The 17,525-nt window shown below is 36.5% G+C and overlaps 1 protein-coding gene across 2 annotated transcripts in view; it reads left to right on the top strand.

Moving 5' to 3' along the window:
* The window catches only part of LOC138699962 (uncharacterized), a 377,861-nt gene that overhangs the window by 324,346 nt on the left and 35,990 nt on the right, over positions 1-17,525 (top strand). For both annotated transcript variants that reach the window (XM_069826199.1, XM_069826198.1), the window contains exon 5: positions 11,440-11,460. In XM_069826199.1, the coding sequence (XP_069682300.1) occupies positions 11,440-11,460 (21 nt within the window). The remainder of the gene's footprint in view (positions 1-11,439; positions 11,461-17,525) is intronic.

Raw genomic sequence — 17,525 nt, 5'->3', positions numbered from 1 at the left:
GTCATAATGATAACATTAAAATTCATCTTTTTTTTCTGATAGCTTTCCAAACCGTAAGGCAAATTTCAGGCAATCTATATAAATCCTCAGCCTCACCTCATCTCGCAAAAAAATTGTATAACTTTTAACTTGTTCCACATCTTAAAGCTTCAACGCTACTGTATGAATAAAATAAATGAAATGAAAATTAAATATTGTTTGACCTACAGGAAACAATGCACACATATACATGTATATTAAATCTGCCGATCACACTCTCCAGAGACAGTAGAATTTCGAATTACGTCCGCCGAAGGAAGAGTTTTAGTACATGACAATATAAAATAAAAAAAAAAATGCACTCTTCATGCAAACAATATACAACTTCAAAACGCGTGAATAGAGATTACATAGTAGCCTATCTTCCGAGCGTTAACATAAATAATTAACGAGTGTTATTTACTACTCACTCAACAATGTGCAGGATGTAAAATAAAATGTATGCCATTTGCATCGAGTTGATTTTTAATCCACTTCAGACACTTGTTTACCCTCAGATGAACTTACAGCTATACTCCAGCGTAAAATATTTCATTTGTATGAGTTTTTCCCGCAGGAAGTGGCTGCAGAGAATAATACAATTAGTTTCGATTCAACGAAAAAATTACACAGCGAATTGCACTTTGCGATGTGGTTTAAATGCACTGGGCCGTGTACCAGGTCAGTTGCGCGTCCCTCGCTATGTAGAAAAAAGGGCGCAAAAAAGATATCAAGAGGATTAAAATACAAGGGCCTCATTAATCAACATCTCAACTGTGCATGGGCAAACCCTGAAACCAGGATGGAATTGTTGTGCTAACTAATATCCTTAAAATCATATGTGTACTCTTATTGTACCGACTGTCGGATACAGTGCGGTAAATTGTAATTCATACGTAAGTTATTGTTTTTATGGTCGCCTTCTGGTGTAGAGGTTCTCATAATTGTTTCTGGAGTACTATATTGACGAAGGAGATGTATCGTTAGGCCAAAATGTATAGCCTCTTTTGGATAAGCCAGTGAAACCCTTTGCCTCATATTGTATAATTTATATTTGCAAGACAATATTTTGTTCACCAAAGTTGAAAGCCCACGTTTGGCCTCTACTCATTCTCAACCCTCTGACACTACGATAATAACTTTGCAGATATCCGATATAGGGTAAGGTTGCTATCAATGGGCCACTTAAAAGAAATCTTAGATAATATCCTCGGATAAAGTAATATTTATTTTCTTTTTCAAGCAAACTTAAATAGTATCTTCTGTACTTCACTACGCTACAAATAGAAGTTATAAGTATTCGATTTTAATGAAATATTTGGAAAATAAAAATAATAATCATCGGCCCAATGAAAGAGACTCGTTTCCTTCATTGGGCCAGGTAGTTTCCATGAATGGGCTGCAGAATAATATTGTTAAATAACAACCCATATCTAAATAAATGTCTATACACAATATCTTCGGCATAAATAGGAGTATTGTGTTCGCATGAGGAACCACAGAACGTGTATTCGAACCCAAGCAAGACCACTAGGACAGTTAAAAAATCTTCAGATATTTCATTAACACAAGAAAACGAAATAATCATTGTTAGTTTGTAATCAGGATAAGATCTCCAGAATTTCTATCTCAAATGATTTACGATCTTACAGAAATAAAACGAAAACACTTTAGGCGCTATTTGTTCTATACTGTAATTAAACAGAACTAAAACATTTCAAAATAACCAAAGTTTAAGGGCTAATCAAACAAAACAACAATTTATATACACAGAAAACGAAACTTATCAAGATAATTGAAGTATTAGACTATAAATACCATTACTTATTGTTAAGTCAATTAAACTCTCTCCTTCTTCTCTTTTTGGTTGAAAAAAAAACTGAAGAAAAAAACGTAAAGAAAAGAGCAATGAAAACCATGAATTCAACTTTGTTTATAGCAGCTAATATGAGACAAAACAAAACTTTTATAAAACATTGTCACACTTTAGTCACAGTTTTCGCAATAGAACACTTTGGCTCCTTTTGTAAGACCAGCACAATTCTCATGCACCCACTTGTTACATGACAGACAGTGACTCATATCTTCTTTTATGTCATTGCAACAGATGTCACAATGCCATGACTCTTTGCTAGAATTACACCTCGTTGAACCATTTGAAGAAAACGAGAGTGTGGTTTGAGCTGACTTTTCCGGTGCAGAATTTTCAAACGTCTCCTTTTAGTTGTTTCCTTTTTACCTCTTCCAGCCTCTGCCTGTACGGACTTCTTGTGATCACTATCATTTTCTGAGTTTTATTTGCACTTCTTCCGAGAGAAATATTGTTTGTTATAGGAGAGATTTCACCCAAGGCAACTTGCAATTTTGGTGCCAATGTTGCTCCATTAGCTGGAAGAGATTTTAAACTATCTTGACTTCCAGATGCTATTGCACCTTTTTCTGGAATCACGGTATTACACCTATTTGGTTCTGGAATTTCCTCATTGACAAGCTCAATTGTAGAAGCTTGCATAACGGGAATATCATCTGTTTCAAACTGCATCGCTGCCACAAAATGGCAAATCATGGAAGACATCCCTGTCTACTGGCCAAACTCCGGTTTTCGGAAATTCATTCACTGCAGTCCCTATTGTTGCCGCCAGACCATATGCTTTACCAAACAGTCGTGGAATATGAAATTGGATAACAACTTCAGGTTTGCGTACTCAAATGCTTAAGAAACGACACGTCCAGTGGCTGCAACCTATGAGTAATGTGTCCTGCAAGTGCCAGCATGATGACTCCATTCTCTCGAGCAATATCTAGAGAATCGAGATTTCTGGTGTGAGTTGAATATCCATCGAGAAGAAGCAAGATTTCTCTTTACTTTGAAGGACGGACAGTGTCTATGAAATGCCTTAACAACATCACAAATCCATCTTTGTTAATGTATCCACTTTAAGGATTATAAGCAAAAATTATTCCCTGTGGAGCTCCATTTTTTAACCCTTCCGCAGAACGCGAACGTTTGTAGATGATCAGTGGTGGGACATAGTGACACGCAGCACTTGTGCAGCAAACTGGAGTAGTAGTGGAACTTCTTTCTCCACTGGTTGTCGAACCTAATGCTCTTTCACCTTTCTAGGTTTCTTTTACACAGTTGATAAACCTGTCTCATCAACGTTGAATACTCGCGTTGAATCGAGCTGGTTTTATCAACATTTTTCTGAAAGGTGTCAAAAAAGTGACTTACGTTTTCTTTATTAAACTCCTTAACTCGAGAAAAGGGGTCGACTCTGGTTAACGCAAGTTAAGTTAGGAATGTCTCCTCATAAATGCATAATACCATTTCTTTCCGATTCTCTTTTCTTTACTGAATCTATGAGGGATTTCGTTTCTTTCTGCTATATCAAAAGCTAGCAAGCGCAGTTCCCTTGGTGTAATAAAAAGGTAAAAAGGTAAAAGTATCCCCATAACATGCCATGAAGGCACTTGGGGAGTATGGAGGTAGAGCCCCATACTTTTCATGACCTCGGCACTAGAATGAGGCGGTGTGGTCGGCACCACGCTCTGACCGCCTTTTACCCCCGGGAAAGACCCGGTACTCAATTTTATAGGGGGCTGAGTGAACATCGGTGCCGTTCTGAAAGTTTGGCAACGAGAAAAAATCCTGTTACCACCTGGGATCGAACCCCGGACCTGCCAGTCTGTAGCCAGCTGCTCTACCAACTGAGCTACCCGGCCGCCTCCCTTGGTGTAATACCATCATAAATTCCTAAAGTTTGAGAACATGAGCATCAAGTTCATTTTCCACTTCTGCGGGAAGATTAGCTATGCTATCTATAATTTTTTTTATGTTCAACAGCAAAACAATTCTTGGCCGCTAAATGTCTTTGTAATGTTGCTCTGGGCACACTATATGTTCTGGTAGCTTCATTGACACCCGTGTTACCATTTCGTCCTGCAGCTAAAGCACAACTCAATCTTCTTCTTGCCACTGACCATATTTCATTTTTGACGACATCTAGCAAAGAAAACATACATATTTATAATATATCCATTTATAACTAATCATTAGTTTACATTATACACGTATTAAATCAGCTAGCACGGCTCGTTATTAACTAATTCGAAACAGTAGTTACGAAATGCGCGCGGGTACGGTTTCCATCATTGGGCCACTAGCCCATTCTTAGCAACTCGGATTGGCTCATTGAAGGCAACTAGCACTGCATCGTTTAACATGACCCTATCTCCGTCCACAGTAACTAAATTTATAATGTAAATATGACTAAATAACGAGAATTCATCGTACTTTCATACACTGTCTGTAGAAATTTATAAAGGATTAATATTTAACAGAAATGCTTCCTTCATTACATTAGTCAATTAGAAGAAAAACGTGAAAATCTTACCTTCTTTCACTGCTGCTTTGTGTCTGTGTCGAGCAACTCCCAACTAAAATGGCGACACTTTGCCAACCCGAAGTACACTAAACAGCCACCAATACCTATGGATAAATCGAGCCGGCCCTTAACCTACACGTACGAGTTTTCGAAAATGAGTAGCTACATGAATTTATACAATGACCCAATTATAACGTGAATTGACAATGGATAAAGTAATCACATTATTGTTATAGGCATATGTACTTGAGCTAGTACTCACTAATATTGGAGTACTGTATTAATAACCTTTATATCCATTACAAATTCCCTTCGATGTTTTCGAGATTTTGACTCGTATTTACGATACAATAACGGCCAAAGGTACGAAATTTTGCACACACAAGGCGTTCTGGAGACTGAAGTTCATATGCATGGACAAGACAATCAACCGCAAGCTCAAGTTCGAGGCACTAGAGACATGTGCAGTATAATCCCAGTTTTGCTATACGGCTGCCAAACTTGGACACTGTCCGAGAAACAACGCTCAAATATACAAACATGCCAGAGGAAGATCCAAAGAAAAATACTGGGCATCACGCTACGAGACAGAACGACAAACGAAACCTTACAAAGACTGACGAACACTACTGACACAGCAGAACGAGCCACGGCAACGAAGTGGACCTGGGGGGGGGGAGACATGTGCCGAGACTACACAAGACAAGATGGACCCATGCAGTCACGATGTGGGACCCCTACGTCGGAAAGAGAGGACAGATGGTCTGACATGTTTGCCAAACAGATGGGGAAACAATGATAGAGGACAGCAAAGAATAGTTTTGTGGAAACAACTACGAAAGGTCATGGTAAATAGACAACATAATCAGTGTTAAGATAGTGTAAATAGTAAAGTCAGTATTTGTGGAAGTGTGAGATAAATTTTGTAAATAGGTTCATTCCATATCAAATCAACAAGGCTCTCAACCCGACCGACTCAGATTTCTTTCAAATTTTGAGGGTTTGTTTGACCTGCCGCGCTGACTAAAACTGCCGAGTTTCATATGTCCTGTGCTTTTCGTTTTCTGTCAGTGGCGTTTCAAACATGAAGAAAACTCATATTTTTGTAAGCACGCCGCTTCAATTAAAATTATATATCTCAACAACGTCTCCAGATAAATTTACAAAAATTGGGTGATACATTCTTAATATGTGATAGTTTTTATTGCTTATATTGTTTTCTGCACGTATGCAATTACACTAAAAAAAACATGGTGAAACAATTTTCATATATTCATATTTAAAAATGCAGGGGTTCTATTTTAATGAAAAAAAATATATAGTACGCCTCAATTAGTGATATAATGAACTGATAAGTTTCAACTTGGAATCATCATAGGTTACAAAGATAAAAATTATTATGTCACAGCAAGCGTAAGCTAACTGTATAAGTCGCGATAATTATGTCCCACACATTCGTTGTATTTAATTATATTTGATCATATTCTTGAATGACACTATGTAATTTAACATGTAGTACATAATTCGAATTTTTTAAATTATTACCTGAAGTAAATTATTGTCACATGGATTTTGTTAAACCTGAAGTTCTGTAAGAAACGCTTACCTTTCATTGCTGAGATGAAATAGCCTGATCATCTTTCCAGACAGGATGCTGCGTTGTTTCAGCTGCATTTTAAAACTGCTTAGCAAGTATAATACCCATCCTAAACAGCAGGAATGTGTGAAACTTGTGTTCCAGGCACTGCGGTGGATTTTGCAAATCGAAGAGCAAGCATTTTTTCCTCTTCAGTATAGCCTTTTTTAGTCACATAAACGGTATTAATGTTTCGGAGATGATGCCTTGTCCAGTCGTACAATTCCCTAGGTGTAGTTATTTGTTTATCGGATGGTCTCTGCAAACTAGCACAAGCCGCAAACCTTTTAAGTGTCCCACCTACAACATCGCATGCTCTTTTGCCATGCGATATGCAAAAATAATGCAATTCTGTTGGAAATCCAAAATCTTCTTCATGTAATGTGAGGTTCAGGAAATGTTTTCCTATTTTTATACTGAGCAGAGAATCCTTCGGAGAAATACATAATTTTTGTGGTGAATTACAGATGTTTGTTTTAATGACTCCATTAGATATTTTTGAAACAGATGTACAGCTGTAGTGTCATATTTCGGGCATTGTGAAATTATTACCAGATTTTTAATAGAGACTGTATCGGATGACGATTCGTTATAATATATTACGAAAGTATGAATGGTTGTCTGCACGTTAGTCCTGTGATATGATTGACTTTCATATTGGATTACGAAATAATAGTTTTCAGCGAAGTCGCATAACACAACAAGCTGGCATGGCTTAGAAATGATTTCATATCACGTAGAAACTTACTTTGTTTAGATGATATAAATGAGTGAGTCAGTAAATCACCAAGTTTCTCCAAGAGACAATCGAAAAATTTGTCTGTGGGTTTCATTATGGTCTCAAGCGTTGATCGGTCAGTCGTCATCCACTGCTTGTAGGTCACTGATTCACTGAAGTTTTATTCGAAACATTTCTCTAAACCCTCTTTTATTTTGAATGATTCAGGACATTCTGTACATTTCCTGAACAAGTAATTTATATGAGGAGGATTGCACACCATAGTAGCCAAGAAATGTTGATAAGTTGGAAGGTATAAAGAAAAATTTTCCACATAGACCTGAATCTTTAATAAATTGCTTCCGGCATATTCTGATAAGGACACAAACACAGACAGTATAGTTCCACTAACTCCAGCTAGAATACAATTTCTTGGTCTAAGAGCTGAAAATTTGGAGAATATTACCTTCATTTCAGGGTTAGAATTTTTTAACACTGCATATAATTCATTTCTGCTCATGTGATTTACTCCCTGACTCTTTAATCACAACAAATATTTCTTACCAGGCATCATTCTGCTTATCTCGTCAGAACAACAGAATTCTTTAACTTTACCGGCAACAGCCGCGAGCAAGGGTTTTCCAGGTTTCGGATTTGGTGAACACAAAATTCCCTTTCCCTTTGCCAGGTTTTTGGCTTTCCGAATTATGTATTCGAAAGCTGAAAGAAACTCTTTTTTTATTATTTACGCTCCAGCTTTTAGGTAGTACTGTTAAAATGGTGATTTTCTCACTTTTACCTGAATTTTGAAAATTTTTCTGCAACTGAGACAACATTTCAGAATCAGAAAGGTCCTGGTTCCTCGGCATCTTTAATATCGAAGACTTTGTCTTTTACAATATTTTCAAATTTCTATCTCTTATATTTCTCTTGTAGTAGCCTCTCTTGTTTAATAAGGAACACACCTTGGTAAAAAGACTTGTATTTAATGAACTTACATTTGCTGTAGAGTCGACTTATTCTTCATTACTAGAGTCATTCTGAGGATTCTGCGTAATAGCATCATATTATATTTTTATTTCTTTGCGACACATAGCGCACACCTTTTCTTCCTGTTTTAAATCAGGAAATACATTAAGCATCCACGATATAACACTTCTTAAATTTTTCCTCTAATTACAATGCCTTGATTTCTCGAAGGGATTGCAGCAAAGATAGACCTATAACTTAAAACTCGACTCCATTACATCGCAAAAAACTACCACATACTACGAAAACTAACGACACTGCACTTGAAACAGATTGCACGTTTTGTATAAATTGAAGACTGTATAAACTGCCACTCATGACGGCCTGACAGATCTACGGCGCAGCTTATCAGACAAGTACGAACTCGCGCGCATGCAGTGTTGGTGTAAGACGGGTTTAAGTGCTACAAACCAATACATTGATATATTTTTTTACTGATATTCCTGAAACGTTTCCAAAATGAAACTTACACCAAGGGGAGAATACTCTTACCTCTATAACATACATTTTTCGCGAAATAATTTATGTCCCGCATTTATAGATATTTAATGTTAAAATGTGTTTCACGTGACCATGCAATAAAGAATTTATTACTTTGATGCAAACCTATTTTTATTGAAACGTATGATCCCTTAGCTTTAAAATAAGCCCAAGTTTAAGATTCTACCTCAATTAGAAGAGAATTTATGAATTATTTTTATTGACATAGTATGAGACATTTTTACATTTTTTCTCGTATTGACAGAATTGCTGTATGGATATCGTGCATTATTGAGGGCTAAAATTTTACATAATTACTTAACTTAAGGTTCTTTACCATCCCACCAAATTTAATGAAAATCTGAGGTGGTCGGGTTGAAAAGTCCACTTTTTTGTGTTGATTTGACATGGAATGCCCCAATAGTAAAGTCAGTGTTGAGAAAGTGTGAGTTAAATAGTGTAAATAGCAATCAGTGTTTGTCAAAGTGCTGGTGTTAGTATTATGTGGACAGTGCATAAAATGAACAAAGAACAAAGTCCTGAGACTAAGTAACTTTTAACAGGGTTAGTAACCATTCACGACAGTAGGCTATACACGACAGGCTCGCCTGGATTGGCTTACCAAGCGAGTACACTTGAGCCATCCCTGTTTGGGGGGGGGGGTTCTAACCCCATCACAGGAGGCCTGTGCCCAACTTAGGACATCATGGCTAGTATTCATTCATTCATTCATTCATTCATTCATTCATTCATTCATTCATTCATTCATTCATTCATTCATTCATTCGTATATCACCAGCATAAATAAGTGCTGTATTTTCTTCCACTTTTGAATATCTACAATAATTACAAATTTGAAAAGGTACCTAAATATGTTTACACACCTGGGATTACATATTAATTACAAGAATAACATCACAGTTGAAATATATTGTAATGTTCTCAGCAAGCAAGTCTTATCACAGATTTAGAGAATACTTTAGACTACAACTAAATTCAAATAAAACAAAGACGTCGTGTTGTATGATTGTAGTAGCCTAAAAGCGGTGGTAAACTCTGGCTTTGAGGCTTGGATAAATTAAATTAAGATTACTGTTTATTTAACGACCTCACAACTGTCGAGGTTATATCAGCGTCGCCGGTATGCTGGAATTTTGTCCCGCAGGAGTTCTTTTACATTTTTACATACCAGTAAATCTACTGACACGAGCCTGTCGCATTTAAGCACACTTAAATGTCATCGATGTGGGCAAGGTTCGAACCCGCAACCTCGAGCACAGAAGACCAGCGCTATAGCGACTGCGCTACCCAGGCCGACGGAATATATTTTGACATATTAAAAAAAAGTTTCTTTAATACATATTTAGACCAGTAAAATAAAGTGAACAGTGAAGAAAGTTATCGTTTGTAATCAATTTATTATTTTATGAGCAAGAACAATAATTCTATGCAGAACTAAGAAAATATGTTTGTGGGTGGTGAGTGCTCATACGCCGGAGTACAGATTCAAATGGACAACTAGAACCTTCTACATAGAAACTGTCTGTATATGTATCATAACTGATGCAATGAGGTGAACCCTTATTCAAATTGCATGAGGATCGAAAACGGAAATGTATTTTTCTTTAAACGAAAAGGAAAACAAGCATGTAGGAAGAGGAATAATGAGGAAGAGGACAAAGGAATTCTTGAAAAAAGGAGCTGGAAAACTTTAGCAATGAACAAAGATAGGGAAGATCCGTCTGAATTAATAATAATAATAATAATAATAATAATAATAATAATAATAATAATAATAATAATAATAATAATAATAATAATATGAAACTCCGTGTTCCTTAAAAGCCAGTAATAATAATATCACCAATATCATCATCATCATCATCATCATCATCATCATCATCATCATCATAAACTGTATGGATTACACTAATCAGCCTGTTTCGGCGATGTTTAAGACAGCAGTCCATCTTTTCCAAGGTCTTCTCACCATACTTCTTCCCCTGGAATTATACTGAAGAGCTTTCTTTGGTAGTTTGACGTCGTCCATCCTTAATATGTGTTTTGTCCAGTTCGTTGGTAGTCATAATATATCTTATAATTTATACTTTGTGTTCCCCGCTTTTTGCGCATATCCATATTCTCGATTTTAACCATAATGAAGCATTCTTTCACATACCTTAAATATATAATCTTCGCACCCTGTAACCCACTACTTTCTTTCGTTCCCATTACCCACGTTTCATTCCCATGTCCTAATAAATAAGTATTCAATTAACAACAAGAGTACAGGAATGAATATTACATTATCATCATCTAAACATTTCCAATATATATAGTCGTTTTTTTATTTTTCATCCTTTGTTTTGTGTTTTGATCAATATGAGACATTCATAAATTAGTGAGAGTCTCTGCTCAAATATTCAGCATCGTGACAGACAATTTATCCAGACAGAGTATAGAATATGCACAACATGAGAAGTACTGTCCGTTACTCAGGAGAAGACGAGCGGAAAGAATGTGACCTTCTTGACTATCGCTGTTGATTATTATAAACATCGCTCAGATAAGCATCCCAGTAGTCAGGTTATTACTCGTGCAGTAAACATGAGTAACAATCCGTATGGAAATTAAAGCTAAGTTGAACAGAAGGAGACCTAATGTTTCCGCTTACTGCAGTACAAATATTGCACGTGTTGTCGTACGTTATCTGTTCACATCCCTTCCTCCTCAGTCCGCTCTCGTCTTCTCCTGAGTCACCGAGAGTATGCGCTTCAATTTCTTTGGAAAGCAGTCAAAATTTCACATTCGTTCTGAGAATTGAATCCCGATAATTATATTTTATTGCTTGAATAGATACTATTCAACAAATCTAGTAAAATTAATTTTGAAAATGTCTTAGGAAGGTGGGAATTGTTTAATTTGTATTACTATTTCTTTAATATTGTTAATATTACTATAGTCATTGTGTTTTTCAGACCATTACTTGTTTTATAGGAATGAAATGTAGGCCCTACTATCGAATCACTTGTCATGGTTGAAAGAAATTACAAATATATTATTGTCTTTGTGTTTGAGTATGTACAGAATATTCCTCACAAAAATGAATGTGTATTACGCTGCTGAAACATATGAGTGTAGAACTTAATTAATATAATTTTTCTTTCTTTCAGGTCTTTCTTTTCCAACAAACGGTGAGTAACAATTTATTGCTACATATGTAATTATTTACAGAAGTTCACAGTGTTCGGAATTACTCAGTAGATCAGTCAGTTAGCTTACTAATCACTCTTACTTACTTACTTACTTATTGGCTTTTAAGGAACCCGGAGGTTCATTGCCGCCCTCACATAAGCTCGCCATTGATCCCTATCCTGAACAAGATTAATCCAGTCTCTACCATCATATCCCACCCCCCCCCCTCAAATCCATTGTAATATTATCTTCCCATCTACGTCTCGGCCTCCCCAAAGGTATTTTTTCCCGCGGGCCTCCCAACTAACACTCTATATGCATTTCTGGATTCGCCCATACGTGCTACATGCCCTGCCCATCTCAAACGCCTGGATTTAATGTTCCTAATTATGTCAGGTGAAGAATACAATGCGTGCAGCTCTGCATTGTGTAACTTTCTCCATTCTCCTGTAACTTCATCCCTCTTAGCTCCAAATATTTTTCTAAGTCCATGTACCAAATCTTATAACCTTATTCCCATTCCGAGGCTTATTGTTAGGTTTCGTAACAAGCTGTTTTTTTACGGTGGCGGGTTGTTAGCCCTTCGCCCAACACCCAAGCTGGAGGACTAATCTGTCACCAAAGATAATTCGCTTTCCATCCAGGAAATAACCTATGAATATGTTGGGAACGAAGTAGGTGTGGGGTACATTTTCTACGAATACTTTTTTACCTAGTATTCTAATTTCACCATTACTGAATAATTCTTTCACTGCTGAATAGATTTTGTACATGAATACCAATACTTTTTTGGTGAAGCGGCACTTCACAATTATTGTACAATGCCATCTCCTCGTTTTACAACGCTTTTCGTACAAGTCATTAGGTCATTAATTGTTTTGACTTATTATTACATTTCCTCCACTTTGTCTTTTCTTATCCATCATCATAATAATTATCTTCCACTAATCTCACTCCTCTCCCATTATTACATCAAAATATTAGCCTATACTTACAATTCTGTGCCTCGGGAAGAAATTAAACGCAGAATAAATATGGGAAATATCTGTTATTATTCGGTTGAGAAGCTTTCGTAATCTAGTCTGCTGTCAAAAAATCTTAAAGTTAGAATTTATAAAACAGTTATATTACCGGTTTTTCTGTATGGTTGTGAAACTTGGGACTCTCACTTTGAAAGAGGAACAGAGATTAAGGGTGTTTAAGAATGAGGTTCTTAGGAAAATATTTGGGGCTAAGAGGGATGAAGTTACAGGAAAATGGAGAAATTACAAAACGCAGTACTGCACTCATTGTATTCTTCACCTGACGTAATTAGGAACTTTAAATCCAGACGTTTCAGATGGGCAGGGCATGTAGTACATATGGGCGAATCAAGAAATTCTTATAGAGTGTTAGTTTGGAGGTAGGAGGGAAAAAGACCTTTGGGAAGGCCGAGACGTAGATGGGAAGATAATATTAAAATTGATTTGAGGGAGGTTGGATATGATGATGGAGACTAGAATAATCTTGCTCAGGATAGTGACCAATGGCGGGCTTATGTGAGGGCGGCAATGAACCTGCGGGTTCCTTAAAAGCCATTTGTAATCAAGTAGGTAAGTATACTTTATTTTAGGTCTAATTTTCTTTTCTCTCTTTATTTTCCTTCCGCGCAATTTTCTTAAGTCATACTGATTTTTCCTCATGTTTTCTCCTCTTTCTTCAACACTGCTTCCTGCTCTATCTTCATCACTCTACTTTTCGAGAATCTCGATTTGGTTCTTAGTTCCTTCACAATCTCTTCGGCCCCCAGCTGCTGTCCACTATTTTCCTTCGATTGCACCGAGGTCATGTTCTGCTGCGACTGCTGAATTCCAATCCGTGTCACTCTACTTCTTCAGATGACGTCACTGCCTGTTTCCCTCGGAATAGCCAATAGAGTAGAAACTAACTTCAATAAAACAGAATATAAACTAGAATTTCACCTCCCTAACGCTATTGAAGTTGTAATTATTACTGCTATGTTTACTTCATTTAGAACTATTTTTTATCACTTCATTTTTCTAAACATGTTTTTATAAATTACACTGAACCCTCAATAAGTGAAATAATAATCAGGATTTTACCATAAATAATTAAACATAATTCAGAGCATCCAATAAAAGCAAGGGCTTCTTTGCTTGTAAGGAATGTAGCTACCCTATGCGATAACGCGTAATTACTTAGTCAAGCCTTGTTTTTTCTGAACCGACGCAAGCGAGTTGCGAGATGAGAGGCCTGTCTCGCACAAATCCGGACTACACGAGAGATAGTGAGTGGTTTCTATGCTGTATCTGCGAGATGCGAGGTCTGTGCACCTCACAGTTATAGAAACCACTCACTATCTCTCGTATAGTCCGGATTTGTGCGAGACAAGCCTCGCACTTCGAAACTCGAATGCGTCGGTTCAGAAAAACCAAAGCTTTAGTTCATGGTAATTTGAATAATGCCGCCTTGATCTTATTTACCACATTGTTCTTATCTTAGATTTCCCTCTCCATCCATTTCCGAATGTCTTCTTAAGGTCGTCTGCTCATCTCGCTTTGTATACTCCTCTGGCTGATTCTACGATCCTGTTGAAGTCTCAGCTTACCAAATGTTCTGCCCATCTCCATTTGTAGCTACTAAGTGCGATCTCTTTATCCTTGATCTTCTTTCTGCTCCTAATGATTTCATTCCTTTGTCGGTCCTTTATAACAAAGCCCAGTATTTTCCTCTCCATCTTACTTGGGAAATTGATGTTGCTTCTCTATCTTTCCTTGTTGTCGACAAATCTTGAGTCACAGATGAGTGTTGGGAGTATGCACTCGTTCATGAATATTTTTTAGACCAAAGTGTAATGTTCTATGCAATAGAATGGTTTTTAAGTTCCAAAATTTTACCCACGCAGCTTTTATCATCATAGTCATCTTTATTACTCATATTAACAAGAAATTCAGTAAAGGAAGTTGAGAGATTGTTGACAGTTAATCTACATCAGTTTACATATTGCGTGCAGGAAAATCTGTAAAGTATGGGCGAATCCAGAAGTACATAAAGGTACATAAAGAGTGTTAGTCGAAAGACCTAAGGAAAAAAGACCTTTGGGGAGGCGGAGACGTAGGTGAGATAATAATAATAATAAAATGGATTTGAGAAAGGTAGGATATAATGGACTGAATTAATCTTGTTCAGGATAGGGACCGATAGCGAGCTTATGTGAAGGCGGCAAAGAAACTCCGGTTTCTTTAAAAGTCATTTGTAAGTACGAATACGTTCCAAAAGTTACAGGTAATATTGGTAATCTCGCTTCATGTAATGAGTTAAATAATTTAATCTGTCAAATTCAAACTAGCCTATTCTGCCGTTAGTGTTATCATATCTATTATATTTTTCCGCTAGAATATTAATTTTATGTGGGCAGAAAGTTGAAAGTTACTTCTCAGAAATGGGAAACGACGATGACGCTCTGATGATACGACGATAGTGACATGAATTTTATCTTAAAATAACTGTGTCTGAATACTAGTAAGAGATCATCCTGATAAGAGGATACACAAACTTGCGATGCGACATCTCCTTGTACGTTACTAATGTGTAGAGAAGTTGCTGACAATATATGCAACTCCTGTTATAATTAAATAAGAGTAATAAATAATATTATCGATTAATACATTTAAGTCAGTCTAAACTCACTTTTTGCAAATATCTTGATCATTTTTTCTCGGATTGTATGAAATAAACCATTCTTTTAGCGCAATAGCAAGATAATTATAAGCAATTTCTAGTTCATCTGGTCTTAACATTTTCCCATTTATGTAAATCTGAAAACTCTTTTTAACTTCCCAGAATTCCGTATGCTTATTATTTGTAAGCACCAGATGCAAGATGACATATTAGGTTCAAGTTTCTGTCTCCGATACATTCGTTTCCTAGCACTGAGTTACCATTGCATTAAAACACACACGTGCACGTCCTGTATGAGTTGACATATCACGCAATTGTGTGACGATGTAATGTGATTAACATCTGAATATTTCATAGCGGAGCAGAAGAGTAAAATATTTTGAAACTGATTGAGTTAGCCTATATAAAAGGTCAAGATAGAAAGGAAAAGAAAACTTCAGTGGCGGGATGTAGAAGTATATGAGAATTATGTCTATATACAGGATGTAACGGTAAATTTTACGATTTTATTTCACAGATACCGATCTTCTGCTTCTTTAAATTTTGTAATTACTATATTATTAATTTCTATTTAATAAGTTGGATGACTTCCGAGAACATAACATTATGAAGACATGATTATTCTATGAAGTGAGTATTTCCGTAACAATCAGTGACGCTATAAATGATTATCTTAATTCATCGTTTACACATACCTCGTGATGTCGAAGACGGCATTATCTCAAATTTAAGTGCATAGGCCTACGTCAAAAAAATAGCTCTGTCATACTCGTAGCTCAGTTCAGCCTTAAAAAGAGAGGAACTATCCAATACTGTCAGCATTTAGGCTCACTTCGATAGCATTAATAACAAGCAACAGCCTCGCATTTACAGTAGTAAATTGTAGTTTTCCTAAACGTATTCAAGTGACCTGATGGTGACTTACCAAGTCGAAAACATTCGTCAATGTTGTTATAATTCAAAATATCTTGTAATTAGATATATTTATATGTGATAATTTATAAAGAGTTTTAATTAAGAATTCGTTAGTTTTAACCAGTAATTTATCGGTCCTAAAATATCAATAACATTTTTTTTCTTTTGTCTGAGGCTGTATACTGAATCTTAGATATACGGTTTATGTTAGAATTAGACTTTCTTAAAGTGTAAACTTATAATTGAAGGGCTCAGAGCCAAAGACAATTAAACCACAATTACAAAATGAGTAAATAAGAGTAGATATTAAGAGGGTCCTGACAAAAAATGATTGGTTTCACAATTTATTTTAATTGGTCTACATTGAATAAATACAAAAATATATATATATCGTGAATCTACAACAACAATGTGTAGTTTTGAAAAAGGCTTAATAATGAACAATACAAAATTGTGGGTTGGTCGCCTTTGGCTCTGAGCCCTTCAATTAGCTGGTAGTCACTTATGTATTTTTTCGCTAACATTGTACTTCATAATAATCATAATATACAGAGTGAGTCATAAGTATCTTTGGAAAACGCGTGAGCGTGCTCCTGTATCTAAAATAAGAACAATTCCTTACATGAAAATTTGGCTGAAAATGTTTACTTATTGGGAAAAAAAAACGGTAATAGTGACTTTTGTTTTCATAAGTATCTGATCATATTATTGTGTTCTTTTTGTTTTGATTTTGTACCAGTATTTGTTTACAAAAAACATAGAGCCAGCAGTCGGTTATGGCGCCCGCTTGCAGGTCTGAAGTTGCGGTCGAGCGCGGGTTCGATCCCCGCTTGGGCTGATTACCTGGTTGGGTTTTTTCCGAGGTTTTCCCCAAACGTAAGGTGAATGCCAGGTAATCTATGGCGAATCCTCGGCCTCATCTCGCCAAAATACCATCTCGCTATCACCAATCTCAAGGACACTAAATAACCTCGTAGTTAATATAGCGTTGTTAAATAACCAACTAAAAACAACACAGTGACAAGACAGTAGTACATCGTTTTTTTATTGGACGCGGCGGTCCAGTGTTTTGGCCACCCAGATCACCCGACCTCACCCCACTAGATTTTTACCTTTGGAGTCACTTGAAGGTTGTCGTGTATGCAACACCGGTGAATGATTGCAACGTGTTGAAAATGCTTGCCAATTGATGCGTGATGACAACATGGTGTTTGAGCGAATTCGCCAGTCGTGTGTACGTCGTGCTCAGGCATGTGTAAACAATGGAGGGGGACACATTGAGCACCTTTGTAAACGTTAAATGACAAGTTTTCAAACATGTACTTGTGACACAACGAAAAAGTGTGACCATTTCTCCAATAAATAAGCATTTTCCTTCAAATTTTCATATAAGGAACTGATCTTACTTTTTATGCAGGAGCACGCTCACGCCTTATCCATAACATACTTATGACTCAACCTGTATAAT

The sequence above is a fragment of the Periplaneta americana genome, chromosome 5 (genome assembly GCF_040183065.1).
Source record: "Periplaneta americana isolate PAMFEO1 chromosome 5, P.americana_PAMFEO1_priV1, whole genome shotgun sequence".
NCBI classification, from domain to species: Eukaryota; Metazoa; Arthropoda; class Insecta; order Blattodea; family Blattidae; genus Periplaneta; species Periplaneta americana.
Note: the sequence above shows the minus strand (reverse complement) of the source record. Positions and strands in the feature narration are given on the sequence as shown.